Source organism: Pongo abelii, chromosome 3 (assembly GCF_028885655.2).
Source record: "Pongo abelii isolate AG06213 chromosome 3, NHGRI_mPonAbe1-v2.0_pri, whole genome shotgun sequence".
NCBI lineage: Eukaryota > Metazoa > Chordata > Mammalia > Primates > Hominidae > Pongo > Pongo abelii.
The window spans coordinates 92,686,709-92,702,361 of record NC_071988.2 but is presented as its reverse complement, the minus strand read 5'-3'; the positions used below and the strand labels follow the sequence as shown (position 1 = coordinate 92,702,361).

The following is a 15,653-nucleotide window of genomic DNA, read 5'->3' as shown; positions in this document are numbered from 1 at the left end:
TTGCAGAAATGGTGTTGAGCCATTTCATTTTAAAAAGTAAAAGTAACACATTTCTCTTTTCCCATTCATTTGATCTGCCCTTTCAAAGACAGACTCTTAAGTAAAATGATTCTCTTAAGTTGTCCTCTGGTTCTCTAAAAAAACACATAGTCACAAAGGGGAGGAAAAAAGGTTTCCTACTCCAACATAACCCCTGACACCACTTTCTTTGTGAATTCTAAGGTTAATTGTTAATCTTGACTCTTACTTAGTCATAACTTAGGTTTTAGTTAAACTGTACCCTCAATATCTGCTTCTTCCTGTATTGACTTTTCAAATGAGCTAACAAGGGATTTGTGATAAACGCACTTAACTTACCAAACCTCAATGGTACATGATCTGAAAGTAGCTGACTTTATCAGGAGTTGTGATTCCCGAAGTAAAGAATATCTTAACTTACCGAAGAATCACAACTGCGAATCCTTGACTATTTTATTCTTATTGTTTTTAAATATAGGTTGTGTACAGTATGCTATAAACTATATTGCCAAAACAATTCCATTTCCCACATTTTGGGGAAAACCTTAACAAAAACGTTTGCTGGACTGCATTTTTCATTTATTCTTACAATGACTCTTTGGGGTAACTCAAAATTGCCAGGTGGAAATAGCCACAATCATGGACACTAGCAGCTGAATGAGGATGAGCCCAGGTATGGATCAATTAAGGAAGGTCAAAGGAAAAGAAAGCTCATGCTCACTGATCTCTTACAGCTCTCTGCCTTCTTTCTCTGCATTCTAATCTGTTTCTGTAAATACTAAGGCACTTTGCCTATCAGGGGTGAAAAGAATCATTGTAAAGAACAAAAGAAATTTCAGCTTTAACTCCTCTGCAGCCATATTTGGGTGCAGGGTGAGAAAATAGTTAGGAAGAGGCGTTGTTGAAAATGTAAGTCTTGCATCTCTCCTAAAAATAGTAATTATACAGTATCTGTTCTCTGTGTCCCCTTGGAATCATCCATGATTACTCAACTGTCAGATTCTCTAGGAATAAAGCCAATTTGCTGTAACATATACACACAAAAGGAACTTTTAAACACATCTGACTTTTTTGAATTAGGATTTTATACTGTATTAATGAAAAGAAATAATATAAAAATAAAAGAAAAATGGGGGAGGTGATGAGTAAATTAGAACTGATGAAAAGATTCTGCCCATTTATCCCTCACTAGTGACTGAGCACAAAGAGAGCTCATAAAAGAAACTCTGCACCTACTTGAAGTGAGCCCACCTTCAAGGAACCCACAGGGAAAATTCATTTCCAGAAGAGCTTCTCACAACATGGGCTCATAATTGCCTGCAATGAACTCTCTAAAAATGATCTCACTAGATGAGGTTCCATTGCCTAAAAGGTAACGCTGTCATTAGGCTTTCCACCAGCTGATGCGCTGATGCCTATAGGATAATGGAACAACATAAAGCATTTGGCAGCAGATTCGATGCTGTGAAAGTCACCACATCTTCACACTTATCCCATAACTTGCTTTGCACTGGCAAAGGTGACAAAAGGTTTCCCTCTGTCCCTGCAGAACTTAAGCTCTGTACTCTTTTAAGGCCCTCTGTACATAGTCAAAAACAACTTTTCTGAGGTTATTTTTAATCTTAATGTCTTGTCTAAGATGAGATACATATTTCCTCATGAATCCAGTCAGAAATTAATTAAACCAGTTCATTGACATTGTGGAAACCAAGGAAAAAAGATGAATAACTACATATTTTAACTGTTTAACAAGTATTTTGTGCATACTGTATACATCAGTCTAAATACCCTGAAGGCAATCTTAGTCTTATTTACAGGTCAAAGATACTACAGTTCCACTTTCCTCAACTTCATCTGATTGGCAACTGACATAAAATTTGCTAACTTTAGAGGACCAGAGGGCTTTTGCTTTTCACTATTTGTACTTCTATATTGTTTGAATTCTTCAGAAGATTGTACTGCCCCATTACTTATGTAATTAAATGAGCATTTTAAAAGCCTTTAAAATTAAAATGTTTAAAAATAAAAATTTTAAGAGAAAATTTGGAAGGATATCGTTAACAGTGGTTGTTTATAGCTGTTAGGTCCATGGGTGAATTGCATGCTTTGTACTGTGGTATAAAGCATAAGATACAAACTATCAATAATTTGCAAGCATGTTTATATGATTGAAAAAAATAAAATGTTTGCATCATAAAAGAAAATTGGAAGCTTCATGAAGAGGTATACACTAACTTTCTTTAGTTTTTAGTTTTAGTTTACTTCTCAATAGGTTGTCACATACAGTTTGCATTTATCTATCTAGGCAGATATCCAACCCATCAATAAACCTATATATTGACCCCTAATTTTCTAAACAACCAATATCATATAATTTTTCTTCTTCAAAAGTTCATTTCTAAAGCTTTCTAATTATGAGTCAGTAATTTTACTCTAATTTACCTTTGTGAATTATAAGGCCATCTGATTCAAATAAAATAGAAACAAAGTAATAATTAAGAATAGTCGAAAAATTTCAAAATGGTTATCCTGCATCACTCATGTTATTTAGGAGTCTAATGAGGGAAGAGGGACAAGATTTGGATACAAGCAAATGGAAGGTGATAGAAGAAAGAATGTATAGAAGACAAGGAGAATTAAAAACGTGTGTGTGGAGGAGGGGGAGAAGATCAGTCTGATTCAATTGCATGAAACTACTGTTTTCACAGATCAGAAAGTTTGGATATTGTTAATATAGTTCAATCAAATAACTGCAAAACTAAGGATAAGGGAGGGGATGAAAGAGCGAGAAGGAAATCAAGACAAAAGCTATTTAAAGCCCTCTTTCTACTTGACCCCTGCTTCAGTGTGTTACAGAACTGATGAGAATCTTGTAAATATCTCATGAGGAATTTCACTCTTCACATGTCCAATTATATGTCAGTGTTCTGAGAAGAAGGAAGAGGTGAATGTTTCACATATTTACCTTCAAGATGGGAGCCATAAAGACTGACAGACCAGTCAGAATAAACACAAGGGTTCCAGTGACTCTTTGTTCCCTGAAACCAAATCAAAAGATTACCAATCTACCTCTTGTCTTCATAAACATGCTCTTGTCTTTTCACCTTCAAAAAAACTACACATTGACAAAATCAATGTTTGGCTAAAACAACAAAGTGTTGATATCATGTAATTAATACCTCAAGGATAGTGTATAAACTCAACGTAACTATAAAAAATCTCTTAAAGTGATTGCAATATGTGATTTGAATTCACGAAGAAAGAAGTAATCCTGCTAAACCTTTTGCTCTCTTTAGAATCAAGAAAGAAAAATCACTTGCTCTTGGTCCATCAATTACTGGACTCTTTGAAGACCTTATTTTTTTAAAGCAATTTATCCTCTTGTGTAATTACCCTTACACCTTCTTTCATAGGAGACAGATATTACATTGTCCCATATTCTAATTAACAAACAGCTCAAGGAAATTTCATTAGCACAATAAATCACATCAGTCTAATTTCCAAATCTACAACAACAAAAGTACTTTTCAACAAATATAATTCCCATCCTACACCCCCTCCCCCACCCCTCAAAAAGAATCACCCACTGTTTTAGCGTGGGAAACGATGGCTCTGTCATGTGAGCTCTCTACTCAAGCACTTATGAGCAGAGTTTGCTGTAAAAAGTGCTCAACAGAGTATAAAAACCTTCTACTCCTGCCCTTCACAGCTACCCAAATTGAACGTCTGGAGGTTAAAGTTTCTCAGTGTTTATGGGGACAGAAAATGAATTGGAAAATAAGAATACCTTTCCCTTTACAGAATCTTAAAAGTCATAAGCAGACTCAAGAGTTTTAGGGCCTTCACATATGACTGTGATACAGTAAACACTGCAGCACCAAAATCACCTGCATGTTGAAAAAAAGTAATCTGGTTGTAGTTTTATGTTGCAACATTTAGCCTTTTGGAAATCCATGAAAATGATATATCATAAGGAGTAAACTAAAAAAATCACTGAAACCTCTGATGAAAATTTAGTCCTTTCTGGAACAAAAAATATAGGAATAAATTAATCATCACAAGCCCTGTCTCCTCCAAATCTGCCCATATCCTTATGATTGCCACATAGATGTGTGCACAGTGTGTTTTCGGGAGCCATCTTCCTCTGAGTTAACACACCTCACTCCTAGAAACTTTGGTTGTTCTCCAGGTGCAGAAGTCTCTGTCTCCATCTTCAAACTGTCGATGTGAGCAATGGAGATGACCGTAGCAGCTACATACCACGGAAGAGCCATGAGGGAGCATATAACCATGAGGATGGCCACCCAAAAGAGATCCAAGTGATACCCTGCTCCTTTCTGTAGAAAGAGATAACAAAACCATGTGAAGAAAAGACTCATATTCGCTATCTAGTCATATTTCCAGAGGGGAATTAAGACGACCAAAGGAAACTGACTCACTTTGCTTGGTAAGTTAAACTCCTTGAAAGAGGGGACTTTATCTTCTTTGTATTATTCCCCCTAGCAATTAAACATACAGCTGCATCTTATAGCTGCTATGGTAGAGACCTTTTCTACTATAGTGTTGAATAACTATTTAAGACTTAAGTCAAAGATACACTTATTATTTGTTTATTCCTAACCCATCTGTATATAATTTTCTGATCAGAACAATGGAGATATATATGCCCACTCCATAGAGGAATTAAGACCATTCAATGAAGTAACACAGGCAAAGCATCTTGTAGCAATTTAAACTGTAGTTGTTAATGTCATAGGTGCTTAATAAATGGTGATAGCGGCAGTAGTGGTACTGGTTGTTGTTGTTAAGATAAACGTAATAAGCACCTTGAAAGCAGGCACCCTGCCTTCTCTACTGGACGGCGCTGAGTAGTATGCTGTTCATCTAGACAGTACTCAACTTATGTAAGGATCCGAAAGCAAGATTGAGAAGGTATGTAGGCCATTTCTCGGCTTTCATAATATGTGAAAGTAAATGTTTAACAATCTATTATATATCACCATTAAGGTAATAAACACTCCCTTAATCAGAATAGGCCGATTTCAAACATTGCCCAATGGTCACAATAACATTTACTGACTGGAAGAGCAGACAATGTAACAAAAGGTCTAGCTTTTTTACTCATTAAATAAATATTGTTAAATGTGTCCACGATGTTATTCTATGGTTCTATTTCTTTGCTCTATTTATGAAGAAATCAAATACTTGATACCCCTATGGAGCCTGAGAAAATAAAGCAGTCCATTTTCACAGCAGGGAAGCAGCAGTGCCAAGAGCCAGAGTATGACCAATCCAAGGAATAAAGAGGTTGGTTTTAAAAAATGAGGATGTGATTTACACTAGGAACCTGGTGACTGTTATCATTCAGATCTTGTTACAGTTCGTCACAACACTGCTCTCCTCTCACTGAAATGCCAAGATTTCACCCCTGGCTCGCACACATGGATCTAATCATGTTCCGAGAACTCATCACAGGCAAGGGAGCTGGTACAAGAAAGAAAAGCATGTATTCACCTAGTCCAGGCTTGGCTAAGAACAAAAATCTACTTGAGATTATGAATAGATATAGGTTAATATATATTCATAAAACCAGTTCTTTTCAGGAAGGCATAATAGTTTGAATTGAGAGTGGTGTAAGGCAGAGGAAAGGAGGGCAGAGGTGGGATGAGCTGAAATAAATTTGTTCAATAATGACTAGTGAGGTGAATACCACGATATATCTGAGATTTCAGTCATTCATTCTTTCAATGAATATTGACTGCCAACTTAGTACCATGCTGGTGACACATCTGTGAATAAAACAGACAAAAAAAATCTTGCCCTCATGGAGTCTCCATTCTACTGAGGGAGATAACAATGAATACCATAAATAAATAAAATATGCAGCTTCTCACCTAGTAATAAGTACTACGGAGAACTATCAGAACCTAGGCTTGTAGAATGAGTATAACGGGAAACCACTGGAGGGTTTGAAATGGAGGAGGGTCATGGTTTGCTTATGTTCTAAACACACTGGCTGCTGTGTTAGGCGAATAGGTAAAGGATAGTAAGACTACATAACCATTGGAAGAAATTGTGATGATTAGAACCAGAGTGGTGGCAGTGAAGATGGTAAGAAGCGGTTGGGTTCTGGCTATACCTTAAGGTGGAGCCTACAGAATTTTCTCCCTCTTCCCTGTTTGTGTGTCTAAGACCTCACTATGGGTCATTCATGATCTGGCCTCTGTTCACGTCTGCAGCCTCATCTTTCATCTCTCTCCTGCTTGGATCCTGTGCCACCACCACTTTCAACCACCTGCAAAATGCCTCATATGTATTTCTTTCACTGATGCCTTTTGTGTCTTTGCCAACATAGCCTCTTCTACCCGGAATAACCTCTACTCTTCCTTTGTTCTTTCTCTCACTCAGTCCTATTTATCCTTAAGACTTAAATTAACCCTCACCTTTTCTGGTAGGTTTTCCTTCCTCAACCTAGGTGAGATAAGTAAGTCAAGTTAGGTTAGTTCTCCTCCTTTATGTTTCCCTGTTTTGCATCTTATGACTTCCTCTATCACAACACTCATCACACTAATTCTGAAATTATGTATGTATTCATCTGTCTTTGACATTAGACTGTAAGTAATATGAGGACCTGGACTGTATCTTTTTTTCTCTGTATTCTGAATACCTTAGCAGAGTGCATGATGCACAGCTGATTCTCAATAAATGTTTATTTTTAGAAAAGGACAAATAGCATGCATATACTCCCCTTACGGGCAATTATAAACTCTTGTTTAGCCATGAAAAAAAAGTAACACTTTATTGTTAATTCGCAGACATGAGAAACATTTGTGGGGAGGGAAAAAAGGAGAAAAACAGTAGAGACATCACAGAATTTTTATGCCCTCTTTAGACTAAATCACTGAAGTCCATATTAGAAGTACCAGCAGGGTAATAATGAGCAGAATCCACAAATCTTGTTACCAAAAAACCTGTAGTAACCTAAGGATGTGGACACTAGCCAGATGAATGGGTCAAAAGAATAGCTTATGTAAAAAAAAGTCACTCATGTTACCCTGAGTCATTTCGATGCTTTCTGGATCTATTTCCACTAAAACAAGTTTGAGTTACATATGTCCAAGACTAGCAAAAAGGGCCCATATGAAAGAGGGTGAAATGAAGATTTTAAATGATGGACTATAAAGGTAACTATATATAACCATCAGAATAAACAAAGTTTCCGGGATAAAATAATTATAGATAGATAAGTACTCTGTTCCCCTTGACATCACTGCTTTCAAAAAGTCTTCCTTCTCCTCAACCACACTGGACTTCTTTTTGTTCTTAAGGGGAAGGGAAAATCACCAATGTGACCTGACGCCCTACCTGGTCTGCCTCTACCTCCTTTCCAGCCTCAACTCTCTCATTGCAGCCACACAGGATTATTTCAATCACTTGTTCTCACCAGGTACCTCCTTTTGTAAGGCCTATGCATACACAGTGATTTCTTTGGGTGTCCAAAATAGTCTTCCCACCCAGCCTCATTTAGCTAATTCTTGCTAACATTTTAGGTCTCAATATAAGTGCCATCACATTAGGGAACGCCCTCTCAACATACCATCTCCTTCTCCTTCACAACATCAGCCACATTTGCGGTGTCACATTCTGCATAATTATGTGAATTGTGCCTCTCTCTCTCATAGTTCCATGAGGACAGGAACCATGTATGTTTTTGTTCACCACCAAACTAGCACTTGGCACAGTGCGTACCACAGAATGGATACTCTAGATAAATGTTTGATGGATAAATGAATAAACGCTAATTCACTTATTCAATGGCACTCTGCTAGACCCTAGAGGTAAAGTTATAAATAATACACAGTCCTTCCCTCCAGTGGTTTACTGTAATGGTAGAGCTGGTCAAAACAACAGGTGTTTATAAAACTACAGTGTTAAAGGCCTACAGTAGGGGTGAATTCAGGGTGCCAAGAAAGCATCCGGGAGGGGTACCCAACTTAGCACAAAGTCAGGGATGGTTTGCATGGGGGGTAGTATTTAGGTTGAGTTCTAAAATATGAACCATAACCAGCTCAGAGATAAGAAGTACATGAAAAACTATGTAAAGCAAGTTGCCATTCTGAGAAAATGAAATAGATTTGGTGCACAGGAGAAGATGGGGGAGGTAGAAAATTAGGCTAGAGAAGTTAAGAACTTTTATGTTTTGCTAAAGGCTTTGGAATTTTTTATCACAAGAGCAATAGGAAGTCACTGAAGGGTTTTAGGCAGGCAAGTGATATAATCAGATTTCTATTTAGAAGGATGGCTCTGTTGGGACTATAAACGGTATATTGGGAGTGGTCAAGATTACAGGCAGAGGACAGACACGACAACACTGTTATAATCCAGGTTTGAGAAGATGCAGTTTAAACTAAAGGAACAACACTGGGGAGAGTTTATGGAGAACGAGGTCAAAGAGAAAAAAACGATAAATTTATTTTGCCAAATTTCAACATGCAAGGCTTACCATGTCTAGTACAGTGTCCGACATACATTAAACTCTGGAGACACATTTGTTGAACAGAATGGTAAAAGCTATGCTTCAAATTCATGTTGCCCCAAACTATTGCCATGAGACCCAAGAATGCAAATGGTTATGTCAGAGAAGTTGTTTCTGCAAAACCACCTATATATGTATAAAAACAAGCCACTTCTAAGATGTCCCTTTGAGTTAAAAGTATCTGAATGGCTAGATTTGAATGGAATAAAAATAATATTCAAATACTGGTCCTTTTTATATAAAGAATACTGCAAGAAATATGGAAAACAGTATTTTTCAAAAATAACATATGAAACTTTTTATCTGTTCTGTACTCCTCCTCCCCACTGCCATTACCTTTTTCAGATTCTCATCCTTTCTCTCCTGGATTATGCAGCAGCCTCTTCCCACCCACCTTCCCCTTCCACTCAGCTCCCCCAACCCACCTCCACTCTTGTACCTCCCCCGTCCATCCTCACTGCTGCCAGACTGAGTGTTTCAAATGCAATTCTGACCCCATCAAGCCCAAGCTGGATATCGCTGAATAGGGGAGGCCACAGGCAGCTGAGAAGACCAAGCAATACAAAGCCTCCCTTTCCATGCTCCTGCATCTAAAACTCTGAGGAGGCCCTCAAGGATTCCAGAAACTCTACCAATCCCTAAATGTGCCTTGCATATTCTGTGCTCCTGCACTTTCCTATGTGCCACTCTTTGAATTGGGATTCTGCTTCTACTCCTTGACATTTGCTTAAAGCCATTCTCTCCTTTCAGTGCTCCATGCAAATTCCCCTTCTTCCTTCACACCATCCAGCAACCAACCCTCAGCCCTCAATGCTGCTCTCACCACAAACGTCCCTGTTTTTCTCTTGTCCCTGACAACCCACTCTCCTCACGAACGAATCTTTTTTAAAAATCGAAATCATTATATGCCACTTCCCTGTTTAAAGTGATTCCTGTTTCACTTAGAATGAAAAACTAAACACTGCAAAATTATCTTTAAGTTTCTACATCAGAGCCTCCTCCCAGAACTATTTTGCTCTCTTCTCCACTCCCAAGGGACATTTGGCAATGCCTGAAGACATTTTTCGTTGTCACAGCTGGAGGGTGTAAATGCCTCTACTGGCGAGAGACTAGAAATGCTGATAAACAGCCTACAATGCACAGGAAAGCTACCATCAACAAAAAAATTTCCAACTGTCAATAATACTGAAGTTCAGAAACTTTGTTCCATGTGACCTGGCCCCATTAACTTTGACCTCATCTCAGTGAATTAATTCCCCAAGTCTCAGTCACACTGGCCTACTATATGTTTCTCCATACACCAAGCTCCTTCCCACCCTGGGCCTTTTGCATTTGCTCGTATCTTTGGATAGGAAATGATTCTTTAATAAGTATCCATTGAACACCTATCCTGTACTAGTAGGCTCTGTGTTAGATAAAACAACAAATAAGACAGAATACTTGCCCTCTAAGAGTTTACAGATTATTAATTGAGGGCAGACATGAAAACAAATAATTTAATGTACATGCAAGGTACAAGGCACAAAGAAAGGCATGGTCAATTCCAACCTTGGTGTTGTAATAGACAGGTGGTGAATAGGGAAAATCCATTAAACTCCTTCAGGGCACAGATGGCAATGTAGAACAATTTTTATCTTCAACATCTAACAAAAGTGTTCCATACATAGCAAGCACTCAATAAATGCTCAAAAGGTTAAATATGCCCTTTAAAGTTTAAAAGACTTCTTGTTTCCATGAATACAAACCAAACGGTTGTTCTATTTTCTGAAACTGTGAGATTATTTTAAGTACAAGGAGAGAAAGTGAAACTTTATTTCCTTTTGAAATTGTAGTACAATACAGAGTACAAATCATTTAGGAATAAATCCACAGAAATCAAAATCTATGAAAGAAAAAGACTAGCCTAGCGGCCTAAAGGTTACATGTGGTACCTAGTTGATAACAAAGGAGAGGTGAGGAGCAGTAAACACTAGGACATGCAGGGACACAGAATAGACGTTCATGCTAGGGGCCCACAAAGATCCAGACAATATGCTCATTTAGGAGGACACTAAGAGCCATGACATGGTACCTCCCACCAAGGGGCTCAGAATTGAAGAAGGGGACACAGACTTGTACACAAATTATAATGCACTCTGAATAGAGATTCAAAGAGGTTTGGAAACGATAATGAAGTGTTTAACTATGTCTACAGTAAATTCACAAAAACTCCCTGCAGTGATGACATCTAAACAGGGCTTTGACCAATATAAGCACACACTTTGAGAGGTGGAGAGTTTATATGTTTTGCAGTTATCAACCATTTCACACAGTGTAACACAACTGAGAGCCATGTGGGCCAAACAGAATAAAATTCACCAACATGTATTTATTGAGTCTACCATATGAAACTGGTGGGCCAAATGAGAGCTGAAAAGAGGAATAAAACATGGTCCTGACCTTGAAAACATTTTGGCCAAGAAAAGGGATAAAGTAATTAAACAAAACAGATACTGTAAAAGAAATATGTGATCTGTGCCACAGAGTAATACAAATATACTAAGAGCAAAAACAAGAGAAATATAAATTACATTAAAGGTGAAAGCTACACTGAGAAGTTTTTGTATGTGAATTATCTTAAAGGATGGAGAGGATTTTGAAAAATAGCAATCATTAGGAAGTAAGGAGAAGAGGTTTCTGGCTGGAGTACCTAGCAGAAGAAACTGTCACGCTTAAGGAAAACTCAACTGTTCATTTGACTAGAGCACTGGCTAGCATTTGAAGAAAGCCATTTTAAACTTAGGTCGTGGTCCTCTGGCAAAGAGTGTTAAAACCCAGGCTAGGGCAAATGGAAGTTTTTTGAGAGGTAAAGATTTAAAGGGGCCAAAGTGTGAAAGTTTAAAAACACAGGACTGACATACAAGAATAGCACTTTTAAGAAAAACGAAGGCTTTTGGAATGAAGCAAGGAAGATTGGTTATTACGCTAACCCTTTAGAAGAATCTAGGCATAAAATAAAAGGACTGAGTCTATAGGGTTATGAGAGAAGAAATAAAAAGGAAAAATGAAAGTAGGGCAAAAATAGGAATTTGGGAGTTATCAAAAAAGAACACCCTCAAATTAAGGGTTTAACCATAAAAGATATCAGAGCAAATTGGTTGCCACAATCACCTCATATCTATTTCTAGATATCTATACTAAATTATTTCTCCCTCCTACCCCCAATCTATAACACTCTCGAAATCACTTTCCTTGTGAGAAGTATCTCTGGCTTTGCAGTCTGAAGCTCAGACTCCATTCCTGCTTCTGCCAATGACTCAGGGAATGACCTTAAAGGAATCATGACCTTGCTGACCCTGGCTTGCTTTTGAGCACTCTGCAGGGCTAATGCAGGGCATAAACAACCAAAATAATGGTCAAAGAAAGCCAAGTGTCTTGGCGTTCCTACATCAATACTGAGCTGTTCAGCAGAGTGGAAAGGTGGATCCCCTCCCAAGCAGAACAGACAGCCAGAGCCACTTGACTGGAAGCCAAAGCAAATGCCACCCAAAAACATGCTGTTTTTAATACCACAATGCTTCTGTCTCTCCCAGTTTCACCTTTCTCTTTTGAATCAATTTCATAGCAGTTAAGGCCCTTTACAATTTTAGACAGAATCTCCAGTGTTCACATTCCACAGCTCTCCTTTCCTAACAAAATATGAACAAAACAATTTTCAGAGTGAAAAGCCTTTGATTCATGATGAAATGTTCACTGGTATCATTAGATTTGTGACAAAAGACTGACACCTATTCCATAACTCTCATTATTCAAAAGAATGATTTCAAGTGGCAATTCTGAAGGTGATGAAAACTTATTTTTTATATATTCAACTCTTATTTTAAGAGGCAAACCCTAATAAACCTTGATTTTCTAATGTTTTCTACTGAGAATGAGAAAAAATGTCTGTATTTTATCATTCCTAAACTTCCAAAATTCTAAATTCTGAATTTTATCAATAAGAAAACATAATGAGTAAAAATTAGTAGGAGATTTATTTACCTCCAAAGATACAGAGTAAATCTAGCCAACCATAGATCATAATTAAGAACTTGTTTACAAATTTTTTCAGAATAAAAATATATTAGTCAACAACCATTTCTAGCCTTTGGTAAACTAAACCAACATCAAAAACCCTCTCAATACAGAACATCTGAAAATGCTCAAAAAGACACAGAAAATATATTTTAGAAACTATGGCTCATCCACTAGAAAGAGGAACAATTGGATACAAAAAACAACAGCCATGCGAAGAAGCAAATCCTTGGACTCAGTAAGCCCTGGAGCCTGGGACTGCCCTGAGAGAGACCGTGCCAATCCTTGGAGGCTTACGGCCTGAATTAGAATGACCATCTGAACTCTTGGGACAGAGACCAATTCTCGGGCTCTGTGGGAGACGGCATAGATGGGAGATACCACCCAAAATAAAACTAGTACACTCTAAACATGGCATACTCAGTTGGCCAATCAAAAAAAAAAATACCCCACAGAGAAAGATAGTGAGAACACATGCCTCTCTCAGCCTTGCCATTGGGTATAATGCCAAAAGAAGGGAAAAGAAAGAAAGAATCTCCGAGGATAGGGATATTCCTAACCACAACTCTACAATTGGGTCTAGAGCTGGAATTCACATTATCTCTGTGGCCTCGAAATTCCTAAGCCAGACTTGTAGTTTAAAGTTATCTGGCCTTTTATAAATTAGTCTTGGGCTTCTCTCTCTCTCTCTCTCTCTTTCTATATATATATATACACGCACAGATATATGTATAATATATACACACAAATATGTATATATACACACATATGTAAAATATATACACACATGTATAATATATACACACATATATGTATATATACACATATATGTATATATACACACATATATACATATATGTATAATATATACACACATATATACATATATGTATAATATATACACACATATATGTATATATGTATACATACACATATATGTATACATATTTGTATTATATATTAACTCATTAACTTTTCATAACCACCATATGAGGGAAGTGTGAAAATGCATTAGAGTCTGTTACCCAGAAGGAGAGGATATTACTAAGAATAGAGTTCAGCACAGTAGGTATAGCAGGAAAAATATTCAGGAAATATAAAGAATGGCTGACTATAGAAACCCATTGAGCAGAGGAATGAGAGAGATGAGGAAGATTCTGATAAACTATCCAAGTAGGGAGAACTTAAAAAGCTGTAGTTCATGGTAAGAAAGGATATGTATATATATATATGTATACGTATATGTATATGTATATGCATATGTATATACATGTGTGTGTATACATTATACACATGTGTGTATATATTATACATATATGTGTGTATATATACACATACACGCATACACACAGATAGATATACAATATCAAAACTATATCTCCTCAAGCTTCTAGATCCAATAGCCAATTTAAAGGAAGCACAGAAGACAAAAGAATATGCTTAAATGGGCCAGGCATGGTGGCTCATGCCTGTAATCCCAACACTTTGGGAGGCCAAGGTGGGCAGATCACGAGGTCAGGAGTTCAAGACCAGCCTGACCAACATGGCAAAAACCCGTCTCTACTAAAAATACAAAAATTAGCTGGCATGGTGGCACGCCCCTGTAATCCCAGCTACTCGGGAGGCTGAGGCAGGAGAATCACTTGAACCCGGGAGGCAGAAGTTGAAGTGAGCTGAGATCAAGCCACTGCACTCCAGCCTGGGTGACAGAGCAAGACTCTGTCTAAAAAAAAAAATATATATATATATTATATATATATATAAAATATATATATGTATATATATATATAATATATATATATATATATGCTTAAATGATACCACGGGGAAGCAATCACCAAGATATAGACTATGGCAAATTTTTCAGTACAAATGTAGCAGATTTTATTTTCCAAAAACGGCTGGAAAACATCTCCTATCTTACACGGTTTTCTATAATACGACCTTGCCATTCCCCCCATTAAAAGGAGAATTCCCCCCTCACCCCCTTGAATGGAGGCTGCCCCTGTGACTGTTTTGACCCATTGACTATGGCAAAGTAAAGAAGTAAGGCTGTGCCAGTTGCAGATATAACCATTTGATGGCCTAGCATCTTCCACTTCTTAATTCTTAAGTTACCCGCCATGTAACAAGTGCAAATAACCCAACATTACCAGAATGTGAGAAGCTCAATGATCTTAGAATTAAGAAAAGTATCTCAGAGCAGTACGATATCTACTCATGGCAGGAGTGGGCACAGGGGGAAACTCATTTTAATGTAATTTTCCAACTGAATTCGCAACCTTTTCTTTCATCATAAGTGAAAACCACTTGGTTTCCTTTGGGAGCACTGATTTCTTGCAGAGATCTGTTCTTTAGTGACAGTCTAGTTTGTTTGTTTGTTTGTTTGTTTTGTTTGTTTTACTCCCCATGTTAGATGGGAGCATAACTCACTTGTTTTTGTGCTTCTATGAACTGCCTTGTATTGAAGCCCAGTTATTCTTCATTCTGCCCTTCCACATCACTAAATATGCTGACCTCCAGGACAGTTATATACTTTCACTTATTGTTTCAGCAACTTTCCCATGATGTTCTTCTCTACCATACTCTGTGCCACTTTCCAATCATATCAATATTGAGGCAGGTGATACTTTCAGTTCACCAGACTCACATTACTCTAACTTAACAAGTTTTGATGGACATCATTGTCAACATGCTTCAGGAGCTAGCCACATGCTTTGGACCAGTTCATCAATCTCAGCTTTCTCTCCTTCCAAACTCTCAAAATCTAACATCTCTTCTTTGACCAAAGCTTTTAATTTTCTTCTCCTGGTCTTATTATTATGGGATTTACTCCTTTCTTACCATGATCTACAGCTTTTTAAGTTCTCCATACTTGGATAGTTTTTCAGAATCTTCCTCATCTCTCTCATTCCTCTGCTCAATGGGTTTCTATAGTCAGCCAGTTCTTTATATTTCCTGAATATTTTTCCTGCTATACCTACTGTGCTGAACTCTATTCTTAGTAATATCCTCTCCTTCTGGGTAACAGACTCTAGTGCATTTT

The 15,653-nt window shown here is 37.5% G+C and overlaps 1 protein-coding gene across 2 annotated transcripts in view; it reads right to left on the bottom strand.

Moving 5' to 3' along the window:
• Nucleotides 1-15,653, bottom strand: part of SLC4A4 (solute carrier family 4 member 4) — a 385,603-nt gene that overhangs the window by 21,397 nt on the left and 348,553 nt on the right. For both annotated transcript variants that reach the window (XM_024246262.3, XM_054554039.2), the window contains 2 exons: nt 4,177-4,355; nt 2,984-3,056 (listed from right to left, as the gene is read on the bottom strand). In XM_024246262.3, coding sequence (XP_024102030.2) covers nt 2,984-3,056; nt 4,177-4,355 — 252 coding nt within the window. The remainder of the gene's footprint in view (nt 1-2,983; nt 3,057-4,176; nt 4,356-15,653) is intronic.